The following is a 16,391-nucleotide window of genomic DNA, read 5'->3' as shown; positions in this document are numbered from 1 at the left end:
TCTCTCATCTCACAACAACAACAACAACAACAACAACAACAACAACAACAACAACAACAACAACAACAACAACAACAACAACAACAACAACAACAACAACAACAACAACAACAACAACAACAAAGCATAGACTACAAAAACTATTCCAACCCAATCACCACCATCAGCTTCACTCGCTCACTTTCTCAACCAATAGGTGTACATTCGAGTCCAGCAAGGGCATCGGGTGTCTTGTAGGAACAGATTCAGTCCTCCAGGTGAGAACGACGACGCAGCGTAAAAGTCTCCTCGATCGATCTCAAACTTCTCCTGCTCCAGATGTCTCGATGCAAGGTCCAACTATGTGGCTCCGACGGAATCGCTGTAATGGAAGGAGGCGCTTTAACTGTCAATGGTCGAAATTTTCATCACTTCTCCTTCTTACTCCTCTGCTCCCCTCCCCTCCCCTCCTCCCTCCACTCCACTCCCTCCCTCCCTCCCTCCCTCCCCTCTTCATCCCCATCATCTCCCCATCCTCCCCATAGTCCTCACTCCCTTTCTTCCAGACACTCTCGTCTCCGACAACGGCGAGAACGGCATCTACGTACAGGGGAAAGGAAGCATTGCCCGAATTTACGTAAGCGAACTCTCCTTCTACACAGTGCTGTGGAGTGGAACTAGAACCATGACGATCTGTCCAGCGCTGCAATCTCATCAAGAACCAGGAGAACGGGGCAGCGAACTTGTTCCTCGGAACTATGTTCCTCTCCAATTCCATCCTCCAGGCTAACCGCAAGAACGGCCTACACGTGTGTGGAAATCGAGTCTTCGTCTCTCCCTGGTAGACTGCGCTCCCATCTTCCTCCTCCTTCTGGTCCTTTATCTCCTACTCTTCCTCCTCCTCCTTCTCCTTCTCCTCCACCTCCACCACCTCCACCTCCACCTCCACCTCCACAACCTACCTCCTCCTCCTCCTCCTCCTCCTCCTCCTCCTCCTCCTCCTCCTCCTCCTCCTCTTCCTCCTCCTCCTCCTCCTCCTGTTCCTTTACCTCTTCCTCCTTCTCTTCCTCGTTGTCTTCTTCCTATGTACGCTCTGATCCCCTACTGCTCCTGCTGCTCTCTTTCGTTCTCCTCCTTCCTCTTCCTCTTCCTCCTTCCTGCCTCTCCTCCTCCTACCACTCATGTCGATTCAGGAATGGGGTGAACATCAACACAGAAGCCCAGGGGGAGGCTAACGTGCAAAACTCCATTCTTCTCTCCTTCCCTTCCCTCACGCGGCTCATAGGCTGAAGCTTCCAAATGCACCTTCAAGAACAACATGGACAACGGAATTCACGTGACTATGTCATCAACTCCCTCCCTCCCTCCTCCCTCCTCCCCTCCCTCTCATCTCCTCCCACCACCACCACCGCCACCGCCTCTTCCTTCTCCTCCATTCCTCCTCCTCGTCCTCTTCACCACCATCGTCGTCATCATCATCATCACTTTCCCTTGCAGTTCCGCGAGGCGCAAGATACAGCGCTCTTGAGGCCCTTCAGCCCTATCACAAACATCGCAAGCTCCACCTCCCACGACTCGGAAAATCTTCTCCTCCTCCATGCCACTGACGGCATGCGAGACTTTGAGACGCAGTCACGTACCTCTCCCTCCTCTCCTAGTCGATCTCTGACCCTGCTGCAAGTTTCGGATACGATCCACCCCGAGGACATCCGGGCCGCGGCCAACGCAAATGAGGAGGAGCTGGAGGAGGAGGAGGAGGAGAGTTTCAACGCAGACGAGTTGCCTGACAAGGTAGAGGACGAGGACTTCGAGCGAGGCTGACGGAGTTTCACAGCCGACGAAAGCTAAGGTAGTGGAGGAACGGATATTGCGCAGCAGCCAAGACTTGGACCTCTACTGAGACTAAGAGGGCGGAGCGGGTTCGTGGACTGTGAGCAGAGCAGGGTGGCGAGCTATACAGAGATGTCGTTGTTGTCCCTTGCGATCCCATCCATCTGAAGAATCTGGAGAGACGATAAAAGTTTGAAAACTTGAAGGAGCAGTGAACAAACACCTTCTCCTCCAACCAGAACGCCTTGTGCTTGCATCGAGACAGTTCCCTGAGCATCTCTTCTTCTCTCGCTTCCAGTTTCTGTGCTCCAAGTCAACACAGTCAGAGGCATCGGGGAGGAGGAACGAGCCTCGCATCTCGTTCTCAGCTGGTGGTTCTCCCTCCTCAAGGCCTCCAGCGCGTCTGACGTGCTCTTACTCCCGCCCGCTTGCCTCTCCATCAAGACTTCGAGCACTGCTAAGGATAACGAGCAAGAGTCCAGTCGCTCGTCAAACATCCTTTGCAACTTCTCCGTCTCTGCCTGCAGCAGGTCCTGGTGTTCAGATTCCTTGCACCTGCAACATCTCACAGGCTCTTCACCTGCTTTCCTTGGTGCCAGCACTTTTCAGGTACGAGCGACAACCATTCCTCGACAACACGAGCCTTCCTTGTGCTCGCTGTCTTCTTCGCAAAGTCCTCGTACTTTCTCCTCCAATCATGCCTCGCCCTCCACCACCACAAACTCTCTTCCTTCTGCGGCGTTCTAGTCAGTCCAGCCCGTACACATGTCATACTCACTATCCTCGCCGCCCGCCTCGCTTCCAGTCGGCATATCCTCGTTCCCTCCCTCCAGGCTCTGCATGCACTTCCTATCTGCGGCGATCGTGTCAGTCCCAACCTCACGACTTGACAAGGAAGTTTACGACCAGTCGTCGTCTGCCTGCAATCACCCACTTGCTGAAAAGGCTCGTCAACCTGCGAGATGAGATCACCTCCTTCGTCCCTCCCTTCCCCTTGGTGGTCACCGCTCACAGTCTGCAGGATCCGAGAACCTCTCGAGGAGGAACAAGAGAGATTTCATCAAGCTCGCTGATCGGTACCGGCTGCCATGACGCAACATTCTTCCATTCACATCCTCCTCCCTCCTCCCCCTCAGCTTCTCCTGGTCCTCGAGCCCTACTCTCCCCTGCTCCTCCCCTGCACGGCTTCTTCCTCTTCTCCAGCTCTGTCCTCGCCCTCCTCCGAACTTCCCTCGCACCTCCCCCCCCGTGAACTGCTTCATCGCCGCCGCCAGTCGCTCCGTCGCCATCCCGACCGGCCCTAAAGGTAAACCAGACCTCACCGGGAATCGGGAATCACCCGGCGACCTCGGCGAATCACTGAGCTCAGTGCCTCGGGCCCGGTGACTGAGTCACACAGTGACTACTCAGTTGAACTAGATCAGGCTGCCTGAGCCTGATGATGGCTACATTGAACTATCAGTGGGGTCACTGAGCATATGATGGTGAAATATCCTGCCCGTCACGGCATGCACTGAGACTCAGCTTAGTCACGCGGACGCGGACAGTCACTAAGATACGGTCCAATGATGTCAATCAGTGAGTGGAATTTGTCTTGAGTGACAATCATTGAGTTCCGAGGTCAACACATCAACAGCTTTTTCATCACAAACAACAAACAAGCGCGTGACGTTGAGCTCAACGTCACTCAAGGACTCCTCTCTCCTCCTTACACGTTTGCAGACATGCCACTCTGCTGCGGACATCGAAATTTCAAGGGAGCGAAAGACTTTGAGGGAAGAAGAAGACTCACCGCTCCTCCCATCGCTCCTCCCATCCCATACTTCTTGAGCATACTCATGCCGATATCGAAGATCTTTTTCCAGTTGAAGCTACAAAGGCACGGTCAGTCTGATCAAAAACAATCGTCGACACGATGCTGCTTCTTACTTCCCGTTCATCGGCAAAGTCATGCCGCTCGTGTACTGAGTGGAAGCGTGAGCAGCTGGAGGAGGGAGGGAACAAGAGCTTACGTTCTGCGTGTTCTGGTCGTTCGCCGTGAAGCTGAAGGGAAGGTCGAGGATGGTGCCAGAATGACAGCAGTCCATGATGACGGTGAGCTTGACTCCTGCAGGGCGCAGTCACACCTTGCGAGCAGAAGCATTGCCTCTGCTACAACCCTGCGGCAGGGGAGCGACGAGCTCCTGGAAGATGATGTCGTCTCGAATCTGCCCAGTACTGCGTCCAACTCATGATCTGGCTTGTCGGAGGAACCAAGGTGTACCTGGTGTAGTCCACAGGCACCATCGTCTCGTCCATACCATCTGCTTCGTCCCCGTTGTCGTCCTTCATCGACCCGCCATGGCCCGAGTAATGCATGAAGAGGCAGTCCCCGCTCTTGGCATCTTTAACCAGCCACCTGGAGGCGACCAGGGTCAGGCGGAGCTGATCTTGCACGACTGGTTTCTCAATGACTTGATGCTGTCGAGGATGTTGGCGCGAGTAGGGTTCATGTTCGACCCGTCGTCCATGAGGACGCGCATAGATGCCTGCGCAGGAACGGGACGCGTCAACTGTGACCGCAACGGCTGCCAGCCTCCTCCAACCGGGTCGTAGCCGTTCTTGAGGATGTAATCCTTCATCTGCAGTACATCGTTGTGGCAGCCCCTCTGGAACACAGTCACTAAGGTCGACGAGCATGGGCAGCGTCAGCGTCGTCACCAGCTCTCCCTTCTGGCCGACGTAGTTGATGCCGATGAGCAACGCCTGTTCCCATCGCACACCATCAGCAGCCACACGTCGCACACAAGAGTGAACCTTGGTAGAAGAAGACGCTGCTGCAAGTTGGAAATTCCCGTCGAGGGAGATCTCCTTGCTCGAGGACAGCTGAGGGACCTGTAGGAACGGGAACAATCAGGACAGGATCTGGAGCAAAGGGAAGGACGTGGAAGGATAGGGGAAGGAGGAGGTTCAAGGAGGGAGGAGAACGAGGAGGAACGAGAGCGAGGAGGAACGAGAGCGAGGTGGGACGAGAGCGAGGAGGAACGAGAACGAGGAGGGAGGGAGGGGAGGGAGGGAGGGGACGGATGGATGGAGAGAAGAGACTGGACGAGGGGGCAGGACCTGGGTGAAGCCCTTCTCCTTCAAGATGGTTCGCATGCGGTTCAGCAGGTCAATCCAGGTTGGGTTGGGGTTCTCCGCTGTCCAACAAAGCATCATCAGCTTCAAGGATCCCGGGAGAGCGATGTGAACGTCTCACAGAGGGCAAGCATGATGGAGTTCGTGCAGGCTCCTCCTGCTCCTCCAGGACCAGAGTCCGCAGGGAGACCGAAGGAGCTCGTGTCGTAGACGTCCGCACTCGTCTGCTCGTCCCTGCAACGCTCGTCGGCCCTGCTCCCATCTCCTCCTCCCACCTCACCTGCATCCGCTGAACATGTGAACCTCGGCAGGGAGTGCCTGAGCTGCCTTCTGCTTGAAGTCTGTGGCGTTGCTCGTGCTGGGAAGGCTCGGCGTTTGCCTGCCATGGCAGGCAGCCGGCAGGGGTCAGCATGGTGGGCCGACAGGATACAAGAGCAGTTACCCAGAAGCCAAGGACTGGACCATTCCCATAAGACCCTGCATCCCGCCTACTGCATTCAGCGCCTGCGAGAGAGCGGAGTTCCCTCCTCCTGCCCCCATTGTATTCTGCATGTTTGGAGCTGCTCTCGTGGCGTTGGAAACCGCATTCTGCGCCTCATTCGTGGCGACTTTTTCAGCTTCAGCTTGAAGTTCTTTCGGGCAACAACCAAAGCAGTCCATGATGCGAGCAAAGGTTTACTGCGACTCAAAGTTAGTGCATTCCTTCCTTTTCAATTAAAACAGCTGTTCGATGCATGTTTCGAAGCTAGCATTGCCCTCCGAAAATCCTTCAGGCAACGTTTTCTCCCCCAGAGGACAAAATCTGCCACTCGCTCGGTCCAATCAACTCCATGAACGGCATGAAGAGGATGGATTGTCTCCGACAGCTACCCTGCTGAACTGCATGATATCGCCACTTCTACATCTTCTCCTCCCTCCCTGCCACACCTCACTCCTCCTCCACCCCCTTCCTTCCATCCTTGCTGCCATGCATGACAGCGCATTCCCGTCTGACTCCGACATCTCAGTGCGAAATTACCGGTTTGCCTGTTCAGCAGCGGACATACCTGCAAAGTTCAGATTATGTCCTCTAAATTTTGTTTTTTATTTTGATATTATAAAATAAATATTTCATCAATTGTGACATTTAATTTCAAATTATGTATTTCTGCTCCAAACTTTGGATGAGGGTAACCCCATGAAGAAACTTGCTTCCCGCACATTTGCAGGGCGCAATTGGAAAAAGGAAGGGTCGTGTCCTATTCTATTACATTCAATAAAAAAACTACAATTTCCCAATAGAATTTTTCCCAAATGTTTCAAAGATATCAATATTCTATCTTCATCATCCCGGAATTGCAATACAATCAACAGTTCTTTTATTGAGGTTCTATAGAAGGTCGCGACCCAGGGGGGTGGTAGTACAGAAGGTGGGTCTCGGGGGAAAGTGGGGGTCTGAACGGTCGCAACATAGGGTAGGGTACAAAAATCAATTCAGAGGGTTCCATCTCCTAGACGAAAGAGGGGTACTTATGCGGGGGAAAGGGGGGGTGGGGGAAGGGAAGTCCCGGAAGTTCCGAGTGAATTATGACTGGCCGACCGGCCAGCCGGGCCCGGGCCCGGGCCCGCACTGTCGTAATCAACTCAGCTCTGACTACGGGTTGTTCAGAATAGGTATTATGGGGTAGGTAGTCTGGGGGGTAGTACTGAAAGGGTGGGTACAATTTGAAGCTATTTGGAGGGGTAGTGAGTGCAGGCCCTCATACAGCAGGTAGCGAAGAGGCGCGATGGCCAGACAGGCGGTTGCTGCGGCGGCTGTGACCGGTAAGAAGAGAATGGAGGAGAGCGGATGGCATGAGGAGGAGGGTGGAAGTGAGGCAGAGAGCAAGAGGGCTTGAACAGGCAGACTTGATCAGGGGTATGAGGTGCAAATCACCAGGAGGGTCAGGAAAAATGGCGAGGGGACGAGCAAGGGAAGGGGCAGGTGGCGAGGTCTTGAGGTAGTGCATTGGCAAGGGAGAGGTGTAGGAAGGAGAGTTAAAAAATGAGGAGGTGGAAAGTGTACAAGTCTGTCGGATGTGACCTCCACTGGTAGCCACTTAGCTATCCGTCTCTTCTCACTTTGCTTCATAGGGCTGCTGCTGGCTACCACGCTAATTGCAGTTACCATTGTGTTGGTATCTGACTACAGAAAGATCTCTACTCTCCAACGTAGAGGCTATGGTGCAATGCTGGCGGCAGCTGAGGTGAATGATGTTCTTGTTCCTTCCAAGCTCGCTGTTTGACTGGGTATTGCGCAGAGCTCCCCACAGGACAAGGTACCTAGCAGCTCTTGCGAGCATTCGTGTTGATGTTTCTCATCTCGCTGATTACATATTGACACGTTTGCTGGGAATGTGCTCTGAGTTCTTTCACAGCTCAAGGAGTATCAAGCTCTCAACCCAACTTACGGTCGTTGCGCCAAGTCGGTTGACATGCAGGCCTTCTCCGACGACATCACCAAGGTGACATGGTTGGAGGCGTGAGAAATTTGGGGGCTGACCCGCTGATCAAGTCGTGCGGGAACATCCATGAGCTCTCCACCTGCTCCTACGTGTGCGCTGGTGATTGACGTCCGACAGCTGATGATCGACATTGTAACTTTGTTGCATTGCAGGCAAGATGCAGGACTGGACGAGGTCTATGGGATGCTGCTTCGAGACTGTCATGCAAGCCTACCAGGTTGGAGATGATGCGTGTGCCTCCCTCTTTTCACCATTCCGCAGTATGCGGAGCCCCAGGCCGAGCAGGCGTGGCGTCAGTGGCAGGGAACCCTCAGCGGGAAGGTGGGCAAGGAGCAAGTCTGATATGCCGATTGTGAAGTGCTTGCTCAGTGTGGCATCGTCTTCGAGGATGAAGATTGCGGTCAGTCGGTGGGCGAGCACGAGTTCAATGCTCTGAACAGCAAAGTTGATGTGAGTTTCGATCCCTTGCTCCTTCTCGTTCCCCTGATGTCCGATCCCTCCAGGCTATCGAGGATCAGGCGGAGAGGAACGAGGACGAGATCTACAACATCGCGTACAGCATCTATCCTCCCTACTACAACAACTACAACGACTACGGAAGCTACTACGGTTACAAGGGCAAGGCCTCGTCCCTTCAGTCGCCGCGCAAGGCGCTCCTGTCGGGCAACAACCTCGGCGACAACGTGATGGACTTGCCGGCTACCAAGGCCGAAGATCTCGGCGACGTCCATCTTCCGGTGACCGGGACGCTGGAGCTCTAGACTCTCCCGCTGACATGGTGGGCTGCAGTCTGAGAATGTCGCGCCCTACATGTACTCGAAGCACAAGCTTGACAAGAACAGAGGTATCCGAACGTCCCTTCCTCTTTCCTGATAATCTCCTCATTCTCCCCCCCCCCTCTACTCCTCCTTGTGCTCCTCCCTCTCCTCCCCTCTCCTCCTTCTCTTCCCCTCTCCTCCTCTCTTTCCCTCCCCCTTTGTTCTGTCTCTGTCCTCGCCCATGTTCCCCACGTACCGATATCTCACTGCCGTCCTCCAGCCTTGTTCCAGAACGCGCAGAGGATGAAAGTTGCTTCAGGGTCCAAGCTGGCTAATGTGAGTTTCTTTGTTCTTCTTGGCAGAACTTCCATGGAGCGTGAGGGCTGACAAGAACGAACAGGCATACGACGACTACCGCAACTACCAGAACAAGTTGCGCATCGACGAGGCTTTCAGGAACTCGATGCAGAACGACGGCCCCAAGAACTCTTTCTTCAACAGGTGTGTGTGTGTGTGTGATAGAGTGGGAGGGAGGGAGGGAGGGAGAGATTCCTGTCAGACCGGTATCTTCCATCGACCCGCCACCTCTTCTCCCCTGTTCTCTTCCTCTGCTGCTCTTCACTCCCCTACCTGCTGCGATGCTCTTGCCCTCTGCAGTGCTGAGTAGCTACTGGAGATGTGTCAAGATCTGACATTTCGGTTGCAGCTGGGGAGAGTCCTGGAAGAAGTCTCGAGGAATTCAGAGTCTTGCTGCCCAGGTTCGTAGCCCCTCCAAGGATCGGGGAGCCCAGGCTCTGAGGAGGGCTGGTGTGAATGTCTGAAGTTCCTTGCCCCCCTCCTCCTCCTTAGCATGATTGTATCATCATCTCCTCCTCCCCAGATGTCTCTGTTGGACTTGTGCTCTGTCTTGACTTCCTCGTCTTGTGTCTGGTTTATCGAGGGTTGTAATAAACAACTTTGAAGAGAGGATGCGTGTGTTGACCGATGGCAGTGAACGTGTTTTGTGTTTTCTTTCTCGTTTGCGCAGGGAGGCAAAGGGCAGGAGGCCAACGAGGAGGCTAAGGACGCCGAGGAGGAGGAGCAGACCCCGCTGGCGATGGGCTACGTTGTCAACTCCATTTCAGCAGCTTCGACTCCCTCCTACGGCTTCGGCAGAGCTGGTGATGCAGGTGAGCAGCAGCTGGACAGGCACTTTGAGGGCTGCTGGAAGGGCTGCTGGCGGGTGAGGTGGGACCGGACGGAGCTGACAAGCACGGCAGGTGTTGACCCTATCAACGGTCGCAGAGTCTTCGAGCTCGACCCCGAGTCGGATGGCAAGAAGAACCGACTGACGCCTGAAGCTGCCGTGCGCCAGGTGAACTCTCTGCTCCTGCTCCTGCTCCTGCTCCTGCTCCTGCTCCTGCTCGTGCCCCTGCCCCTGCTCCTGCTCCTGCCCCTGCCCCTGCTCCTGCTCCTGCTCCTGCTCCTGCTCCTGCTCCTCCCCTGTTGCCGTACTCCCTTTACTCCATTCCTCTTCAACTTGTTTCGCGCTTGGTTTCGCGGTTTGTGACTGAGGGATTTTGCAGGCAAGGTTCAACGCCAACAAAGGAAACGCGCAAGTTGAGGAGGAGAAACATCTCTTCGGCGGTAAGAAGATGATAACGATGATGAAGGGGGGGGGGGGGGGGGAAGAGAAGTGGAGAGTGGGAGAGGAAAGGAAAGGAAAGGAATCGTGGATGAAGATCGAAAGCGGGGGGATGGAGATGGGAAAGAGAGGGATATGAGAAGGAAGGGAGCTGGTGGTGGTGGGGAGGAAGAGAGGAGAGATGGAGCGAGTTGGAGGATGCGGAGTTGACGTGACTTCAGGTACCTTCAACAGAAACTTCGACCGAGGTCAAGCGCCCAGGAAGGACGCGGGAACGGTCGCGTTAGAGAAGGCAGGAGTGAATGTTTGAGGATAAAAGCAGATGATGTTGACGATGTGGATCGAGGACGAGGAGTGGGTGGAGCAGGGATGATGTTGTGGGTGGTGGTGATGGTACAGAAGAGAGAATGGTAAGAGTGTTGACGGGGCAGCAGGAGTAGGATGCAGTAAGGGGAGAAGGACGACAAAGAGGCTAGGCAAGTCACATTGACGTTTTCACTCACAAAAGATTCAATCTACACACTTAAGACGCCTTGTTGACGTTGTACGTCCTGGTAGAAATCATGAACTCCTCCACCTGCTCTCCAGTCAGACTCTTCTCCTCACTCTTCTCCTCCTCCTCGTCTTACCTCGACGCTCACATTTCCGTACAAGAGCTTCACCTTCTTCTTTCCATCCGCTCCCACGTACGTTCTCGCAGTGTACTTGGTCGCGTCTGTGCCCAGCCCTTGCTCCTTGATCTTTCCGTCGAACACCTACAAGCACCGCTGATCAGTCCTCCTCCTCCTCTAGAACTATCCTTTCCTTCCTGCCCTCCTCCTCCCCCCCACCCCCCAACTCTCTCTCCTCCTCCTCTCACCGTTCCACGCGCGCAGTAGACGAGGCACTCATCCGGTCCCGCGTTGTTCACGTTGACGCAGGCGGTCACGTGACCAAGTCCACGCTCGTCCAGCTCGTTCTCAGCAAGAGCCTGCGGAAATGGTGAGGAGGAGGAGGAAGGGAGGAGAGAGGAGGAGGGGACAAGGAGGAGGGAAGAGCACGGAGGAACACGAGCAAGAGCAAGAGCAGCAGCAGCAGAGGAGGAGGAGGAGCAAGAGCAACAGGGGAGGGGAGGGAGGAAGAGCACGAGCAAGAGGAGGAGACTCACCCTGAGGGTGTTTCTCATGCCCTGGACGGACACGATGGCGGCGGCAACGAGGAAAGTGACGTCAGAGCCGTCGTCAGCGAGAATCTCTGTGATGAAGTGAGCAAGAGGAGGAGCAAGACAAGGAGGGAGGAGAGAAGAGCGAGGAGGAGGAGGAGGAGGAGGAGGAGGAGGAGGAGGAGATGAGGAGACGAGGAGGAGGAGGACTCACTGTTATTGGAGAGGAACTCGAAGTTCTCCTCCCCCAGGTCAGCCCTCAGCCTCACGTGCACCCCGTTGTTCGGGTTGTAGCCGGTCAGAGTTCCTACGATGGCCCCGCAGGCAGCGCGAGCGTCACGGAACTTCGACTCCTGCGCCTTCCCGAAGGTGATCTGGCAAGAGGGTCAGCTGCTGCCCTGCTCGGGGGTAAAAGAAGAAAGGAAAGGGGTGGGGGGGAGGGAGGAGGAGGAGGAGGAGTGATGCGGAGCAAGGGAGAAGTGAAGAGGAATGATGGAAGAGGAGGAATGGAGGGACAAGGTTAGGGGAGGATAGAGCAAGGACCTTGTCCCCAGAGTCGTAGTGTCCACAGTGGGTGTTGATGTCGATGTTGACGAGGACGTAGGAATGAGGGTTGCCGTTGTAGATCTGATTTCTGATGGGCTTGTCGATCTGGTGAGCTACTGTGACGTGAGCCAGGGTGGGGCTGCGGCAGAGTCAGAGGACGGAGATGGAGGATGGAGCGGAGACGGGGAGCTGGAAGCAGTGGGTGGGACAAGGGAAGGGAAGTGCAAGAAGGGAGCGAAGAGGAAGAGCAGAATGCTAGGAAGGGAAGGAGGAGGGAAGGGAAAGAGAGGGTTCAGAGGATTTTGGATCTACCCAGAGTCGGTTCCTCCTCCAGTCGGGCAGAAGACTTCGGGCTTGGCCTCACCATATTCGGTGACGGACGCGAAGCGGCTGGCAACCTGAGGGACAGAGGTCAGGAAGGAAGCAGAGCAGGAGAAAAGGGAAGAAGAGGAGGTGAGGTCAAGGGGGAGGGCGAGGAGGGGAGAGGGGCTGGAGAGGGAGGAGAAGGAGGGGAGAGGGGCTGGAGAGGGAGGAGGAGGGGAGAGGGGAAGAGGAGCTCACAGTCTGGGCATAAGCCTTGACAGCATTCTGGCAGATACGATCACCACAGTTGGTGTAGCCACAACTGATCACACAGTAAGATACTCCTCCTCCTCCTCCTCACTCCTTCTCTACTCACGTGGTAAGGACGGAAGGCAGAGAGAGGTCAGCAGCGCAGGCCTGCGAGGTGATCGGATCGGCAGAGTAGCGGTTGAAGCCTGCCCGTGGATCAGCCAAGGCAAGAGGAGGAGGAGAACGAAAGGAGGAGGGAAGGAAGGAAAAGGAAGGAGAAAAGGGGATGAGGAAGAGGAAGAGGAAGGGGAAGGGGAAGGGTTACCGAGCATGAGCTCGTCACGAATGAGCTGGAATCCCTTGGTGAGGACATAGCGATCGGCCACTTGATCCAAGTGAACGTTGAAGGGAGACCTCTCCTCTCCGAACCTGTACGCAACACCCCGTCACATTCCTACCGTTCCTTTCACTCCCTCCTCTGCGCCCTCTCCCTCTCCAACCCGCCTGCCCCTCTCCTCCTCCCACCCTCTCACTTTCCCTCTCCCTCCTCCCCGACTCTCCTCCGCCTCCTCACCTGACGTTGAGCTTCCACATCTCGTCCACTCGCTTCCTCACGATGGAGGAGTCGAAATCCGCCAGCGTCCCGTCAAGCACCTGCTGCGCCGGCCTGCTCTCCACGTTGCCCATCACCGAAGTGTCGATCTGAAGGTCGACCGCGCGGGGCATCGACACTCGCTGCAGCTCCATCCCCCTGGGCAGAGGAGGCATCTCCTTATCAACGTCTCCAGCATACCTCGGCCTGATCTCTTCAGGACGAGGACGGTACTCCCGCGCCTGCGAGGGAGACCCGCTCATCTTGGGGCGATAGCGCATGGGGGGAGGGGGTCCTCGCATCCTGACCCCCCTGTAGTCCATGGGGTAGCCGTACCCTCCGTACTGCGCGTACTGAGCATGCGCGAACTGGATCTGCTCGGCGTCGTTCATGGGGAGCATGTGGGAGAGGCATGAGGAAGGCAGCTCTGCACGAGTGAGGTCAGTGAGTGAATGGAGGAGGAGGAGGAGGAGGAGGAGGAGGAGGGGAGGGAGGAGGAAGATGACGTGGAGAGACTGTAAGCCCTCTTACCCAGAAGGAAGACGAGTCCGCAGACAAGAACACAGGCGTGAAACAGTTGCATCCTCTTCATGTCCATCATCACAACCTGAATCGACGACCGCCTGGAAACAACTCTCCGTCATGCACGGCCAAACACAGTTACAGGCAGGGATGAAGCATGACACCCGAGACTTGAAAGCTCCGCATACACGCACAAGAGCCCTCCCTCCTCCCCCTCCCTCAAAATCAACTTTTCACATACAAGCAAGTTTACAGCACCACATAAAGGGGAAGGGGCACTTCACTTCCCCTCCTCAGATCCCTCCTCAACGACATTCTCCTATCAACCTCATGCTCTTCACTTCACATCATGGCACTCTTTATCCTCGCCTCCTAAAACTCTCTACACCTTCACCAACAATCTTTCTCAACCTCTTTTCAGCCTCCAATTGCTGCCTTATAATGAAATTCGTCCAAATGTCCAAAGAGGAAGAATTTTTTTCGTCTCCACTGCGCTGTTCACATCTCATCTCCCAGTGCTTCTGTATCTACTGCTTCGCACATGTGCTCTCCCCCTGCAACCAACAGCATGTCTGGTCCACTCAGGTATCCATTGAGATGTATCGGGGAAACCTTCAATCATACTCGACTCGTCTTCCAACCCTGTGATGCTGTTCTACAACATCTTCCTCCTCCTTCATCCCTACTTCTGATCTACTTCCTCGTCCGCCTTCACCATCTCCATCTTCGCCTCCACCATCTCCTCTTTCCGCCCCCGCCTCTCCTGCCGTTCCACATGCATGATCGGGAAGACACACAAGATATTGCAAGGGGGTGGGGTAATGATGGGGGTACAAAGTGTACCGGTCCTATCAAAACCCATCTAAAGTATACCGGTTATTATATCCAAAAATACGTGGGATAATGCAGGGTGGTACCCTTTCACACCGGTGGTCTAATCAAAGATCAGCATCTTGATCGAGGGGTGTTCAAGGTACGAGCAAGACCCCAAGAAGTCCGTACAAACTTTTCACTCAATATAGTAAAATTGAGATTCAGATATTACTCATTTTATATTCAAGTAATAAAAGGGCCGACCACCCCATCTCTTTACACCACCACCCCACCCTGCTCGAAAATGCTCCCCACCCCCCTTCTTCAGACAAAACAGTGGGTAGGGTCTCAGTAACAAGTTTAAAACTATTTTTAATTTAATATATATTAACGAAACGTGGGGGTCCTGTAAAGTTGAGGAGGGTGGTGGATGGCAGCAAGGGGTGCTAGGAGGTTATTTCAGGGGGTAGTCTGTAGAAGTACCCCCTTCATGCCCACGAAACCCTGCGGACTCCAACGGGTCATTGATGAGATTGGGGAATGTTCGGCAACTGCTTGTAATTTCAAGGTGGGGGTTACTACCCCTACCAGTCAAATGATTACAAGGAGAGTCGCGCCGAAGGGGTGGCAGGAGATACGTTGGTACGTACAGATATTTCAATATATTCAAATATTCATGGAATATTTGAAACACTGTCCTCTATTCTTTCAAAATTAGCCAGAAAATTTGAATCTTGTTACTCTGACTATTGTGACAACCCCCACCCACCATGACGCTTACAGTACCCTTGACTTTGACGGCTGTCCATTACCCACCCCTACCCCCTGTTTCTCCACTCACCTCCATTTTCCCCACTCTCACTCCCTCCCACCCCTCCGTTTTCCTTCTGACTGACACTTAGAGCCCCTACCCCTACCCCCTAAGATATATCGTATCACCCCCACGTTGACCATATTGTGATTACCCCACCCCCCTTGACAAGGACAAGACCACAGTTAGCACCCCCGCCCCCTTTAAGCCGGCCTGTAAAGAGATCCCACACTCATCGCCCTCATACTACTGAACCCTCATTCCCCACTTGCCCGCTCATTCTAGTATACCCTCATCTCCACGCAAGCCCATTTCAAGTATGTGTGGGGAGGTGGTCACTTCGCTGGCGACGGCGGCAATGCTGGAAAGGGGGTGAAGGAGGAGGGGGGAGAGAGAGGAGGAGGGGGGGGAGGGAGAGGAGGGAGGTGTGAAAAGAGGGATGGAAATGCGCAGGAGCAGAAAGAGTGAATGGAGAGTGCGAGATGCTGATGCCGAGATACAGAGTGGGTCAGTAGCACTGGAACCAGGAACAGAGCAGGGAAGTATAGTTAGGCAGGAACTCAATACTTCCTAGTGCTAGCACTGCAGGAGCGCAGTGGTATCGCTGTGACATCTATCAGCAGGGAGATCCAACGTGTTTGCTCGAGTCTTGACAGATGGTGCGTAAGAGCATGGAGGAGGTTTTACGCTGAAGGTGGATCAGGTGAAGAACGAGGATGACTATGATCAGAAGAAGGACGACGATGACGATGACGACAAGGCCCTGGCACACAAGAAGGGAGACGACGGTGGAGGTTGGAAGCTAAACTTGTTCTTGCTCTCGTGATCATGTCTTGTTGATGTCGTTAAGCTGGTTGACATGTCTTGTTGAACTCATCATACGTGTTTTCTGCGGCTCGTCTGATGTGATTGCAGATGATGATGACGATGAATCGGAGGGAGAGAAGAAGACCGGGCGGCGGGAGCGCAGGGGGCGCGACAAGCGGAAGAGGGACAGGGACAAAAGGAAGAAGGAGGGGAAGAAATCTTCAGACAGCAGCAGCAAGAAGAAGGGAGACGTGGTTGATGACAACATCCTCGACAAGTGCGACGACCCGCACGAGGTCATGGAGGTCTACGGCTGGCCGATGCCTCTCCCCGACGATGCGGGGAGGATCCGAGCGTACAACGTGAGCGCTGCTACCCAGGAGTTCTGGGAGACGTACGAGGAGTACTTCAAGCCTGTGACGGAGGATGCGGTGAAGTCGCTGCTCAAGGAGCCAGACCCCGAGAGCGACACAAGCTTCACCATCCCCAAGCTCGGCATGCCCTGGGCCCAGAGGCCAGGGAAGGATGACGTGGAGGTGAAGGAGGAGGCCATGGACGTGGACGGCGGTGGGAGGGGGGGGATGGCGGGGAGCGGGAGGGCAGCAGGAAGCAAGAGGAAGGCGTCTGAGATGTCGCCAAACGTTTCGGGAGGAGATCAGCAGGAGAGCATGGAGACGAAGCTGCAGACGCAGAAGATGACGATGCGCATGCTCGCTTGCTTCCTCCACCAGGTCGTCTCCCTTCTCCTCCTCCTCTTCCTGGCTTCTGATTCACAGCAGGACGGAATCCCCAGCAGCGCCGACACGGGAGGCACCC

At 54.9% G+C, this 16,391-nt stretch overlaps 5 protein-coding genes across 5 annotated transcripts; 3 read left to right on the top strand and 2 right to left on the bottom strand.

Moving 5' to 3' along the window:
- Positions 1–326: 326 nt before the first annotated feature.
- GUITHDRAFT_149397 (hypothetical protein) lies at positions 327–1,879 on the top strand (the record flags this gene model as incomplete). The annotated part of the gene is made up of 8 exons (XM_005818223.1): positions 327–333; positions 546–616; positions 681–820; positions 1,173–1,215; positions 1,265–1,315; positions 1,477–1,615; positions 1,661–1,770; positions 1,814–1,879. 8 exons carry the CDS (start codon positions 327–329, stop codon positions 1,877–1,879), a joined length of 627 nt encoding a protein of 208 aa, XP_005818280.1.
- Positions 1,880–3,431: 1,552 nt separating this feature from the next.
- GUITHDRAFT_156638 (hypothetical protein) lies at positions 3,432–5,606 on the bottom strand. The gene is made up of 14 exons (XM_005818222.1): positions 5,369–5,606; positions 5,207–5,305; positions 5,048–5,160; positions 4,912–4,988; positions 4,606–4,683; positions 4,510–4,554; positions 4,395–4,457; positions 4,264–4,337; positions 4,073–4,207; positions 3,968–4,026; positions 3,822–3,916; positions 3,739–3,773; positions 3,602–3,680; positions 3,432–3,544 (listed from the first exon to the last, which is right to left on the bottom strand). The coding sequence occupies exons 1-14, from the start codon at positions 5,584–5,586 to the stop codon at positions 3,518–3,520; spliced, it is 1,197 nt and encodes a 398-aa protein (XP_005818279.1). The 5' UTR covers positions 5,587–5,606; the 3' UTR covers positions 3,432–3,517.
- A 1,086-nt stretch (positions 5,607–6,692) lies between these two features.
- On the top strand, positions 6,693–10,101 carry GUITHDRAFT_149395 (hypothetical protein; the record flags this gene model as incomplete). The annotated part of the gene is made up of 17 exons (XM_005818221.1): positions 6,693–6,729; positions 7,069–7,151; positions 7,206–7,223; positions 7,323–7,409; positions 7,460–7,508; positions 7,562–7,626; positions 7,671–7,730; positions 7,779–7,859; positions 7,913–8,146; positions 8,199–8,253; positions 8,448–8,503; positions 8,568–8,668; positions 8,874–8,925; positions 9,195–9,336; positions 9,427–9,521; positions 9,733–9,793; positions 10,013–10,101. 17 exons carry the CDS (start codon positions 6,693–6,695, stop codon positions 10,099–10,101), a joined length of 1,365 nt encoding a protein of 454 aa, XP_005818278.1.
- A 292-nt stretch (positions 10,102–10,393) lies between these two features.
- On the bottom strand, positions 10,394–12,717 carry GUITHDRAFT_83219 (hypothetical protein; the record flags this gene model as incomplete). Its single annotated transcript, XM_005818220.1, has 10 exons — positions 10,394–10,546; positions 10,651–10,761; positions 10,939–11,024; positions 11,147–11,306; positions 11,476–11,617; positions 11,791–11,876; positions 12,040–12,103; positions 12,158–12,236; positions 12,356–12,459; positions 12,605–12,717. 10 exons carry the CDS (start codon positions 12,715–12,717, stop codon positions 10,394–10,396), a joined length of 1,098 nt encoding a protein of 365 aa, XP_005818277.1.
- A 2,707-nt stretch (positions 12,718–15,424) lies between these two features.
- GUITHDRAFT_122502 (hypothetical protein) lies at positions 15,425–16,390 on the top strand (the record flags this gene model as incomplete). The annotated part of the gene is made up of 4 exons (XM_005818219.1): positions 15,425–15,427; positions 15,472–15,556; positions 15,684–16,306; positions 16,355–16,390. Coding segments are annotated over 4 exons (747 nt in total), but the record flags the coding sequence as incomplete, so codon positions are not given.
- Position 16,391: the final 1 nt, after the last annotated feature.

Source organism: Guillardia theta (genome assembly GCF_000315625.1).
Source record: "Guillardia theta CCMP2712 unplaced genomic scaffold GUITHscaffold_347, whole genome shotgun sequence".
Lineage (NCBI taxonomy): Eukaryota > Cryptophyceae > Pyrenomonadales > Geminigeraceae > Guillardia > Guillardia theta.
This window is presented reverse-complemented; position numbering and strand designations above follow the sequence as displayed.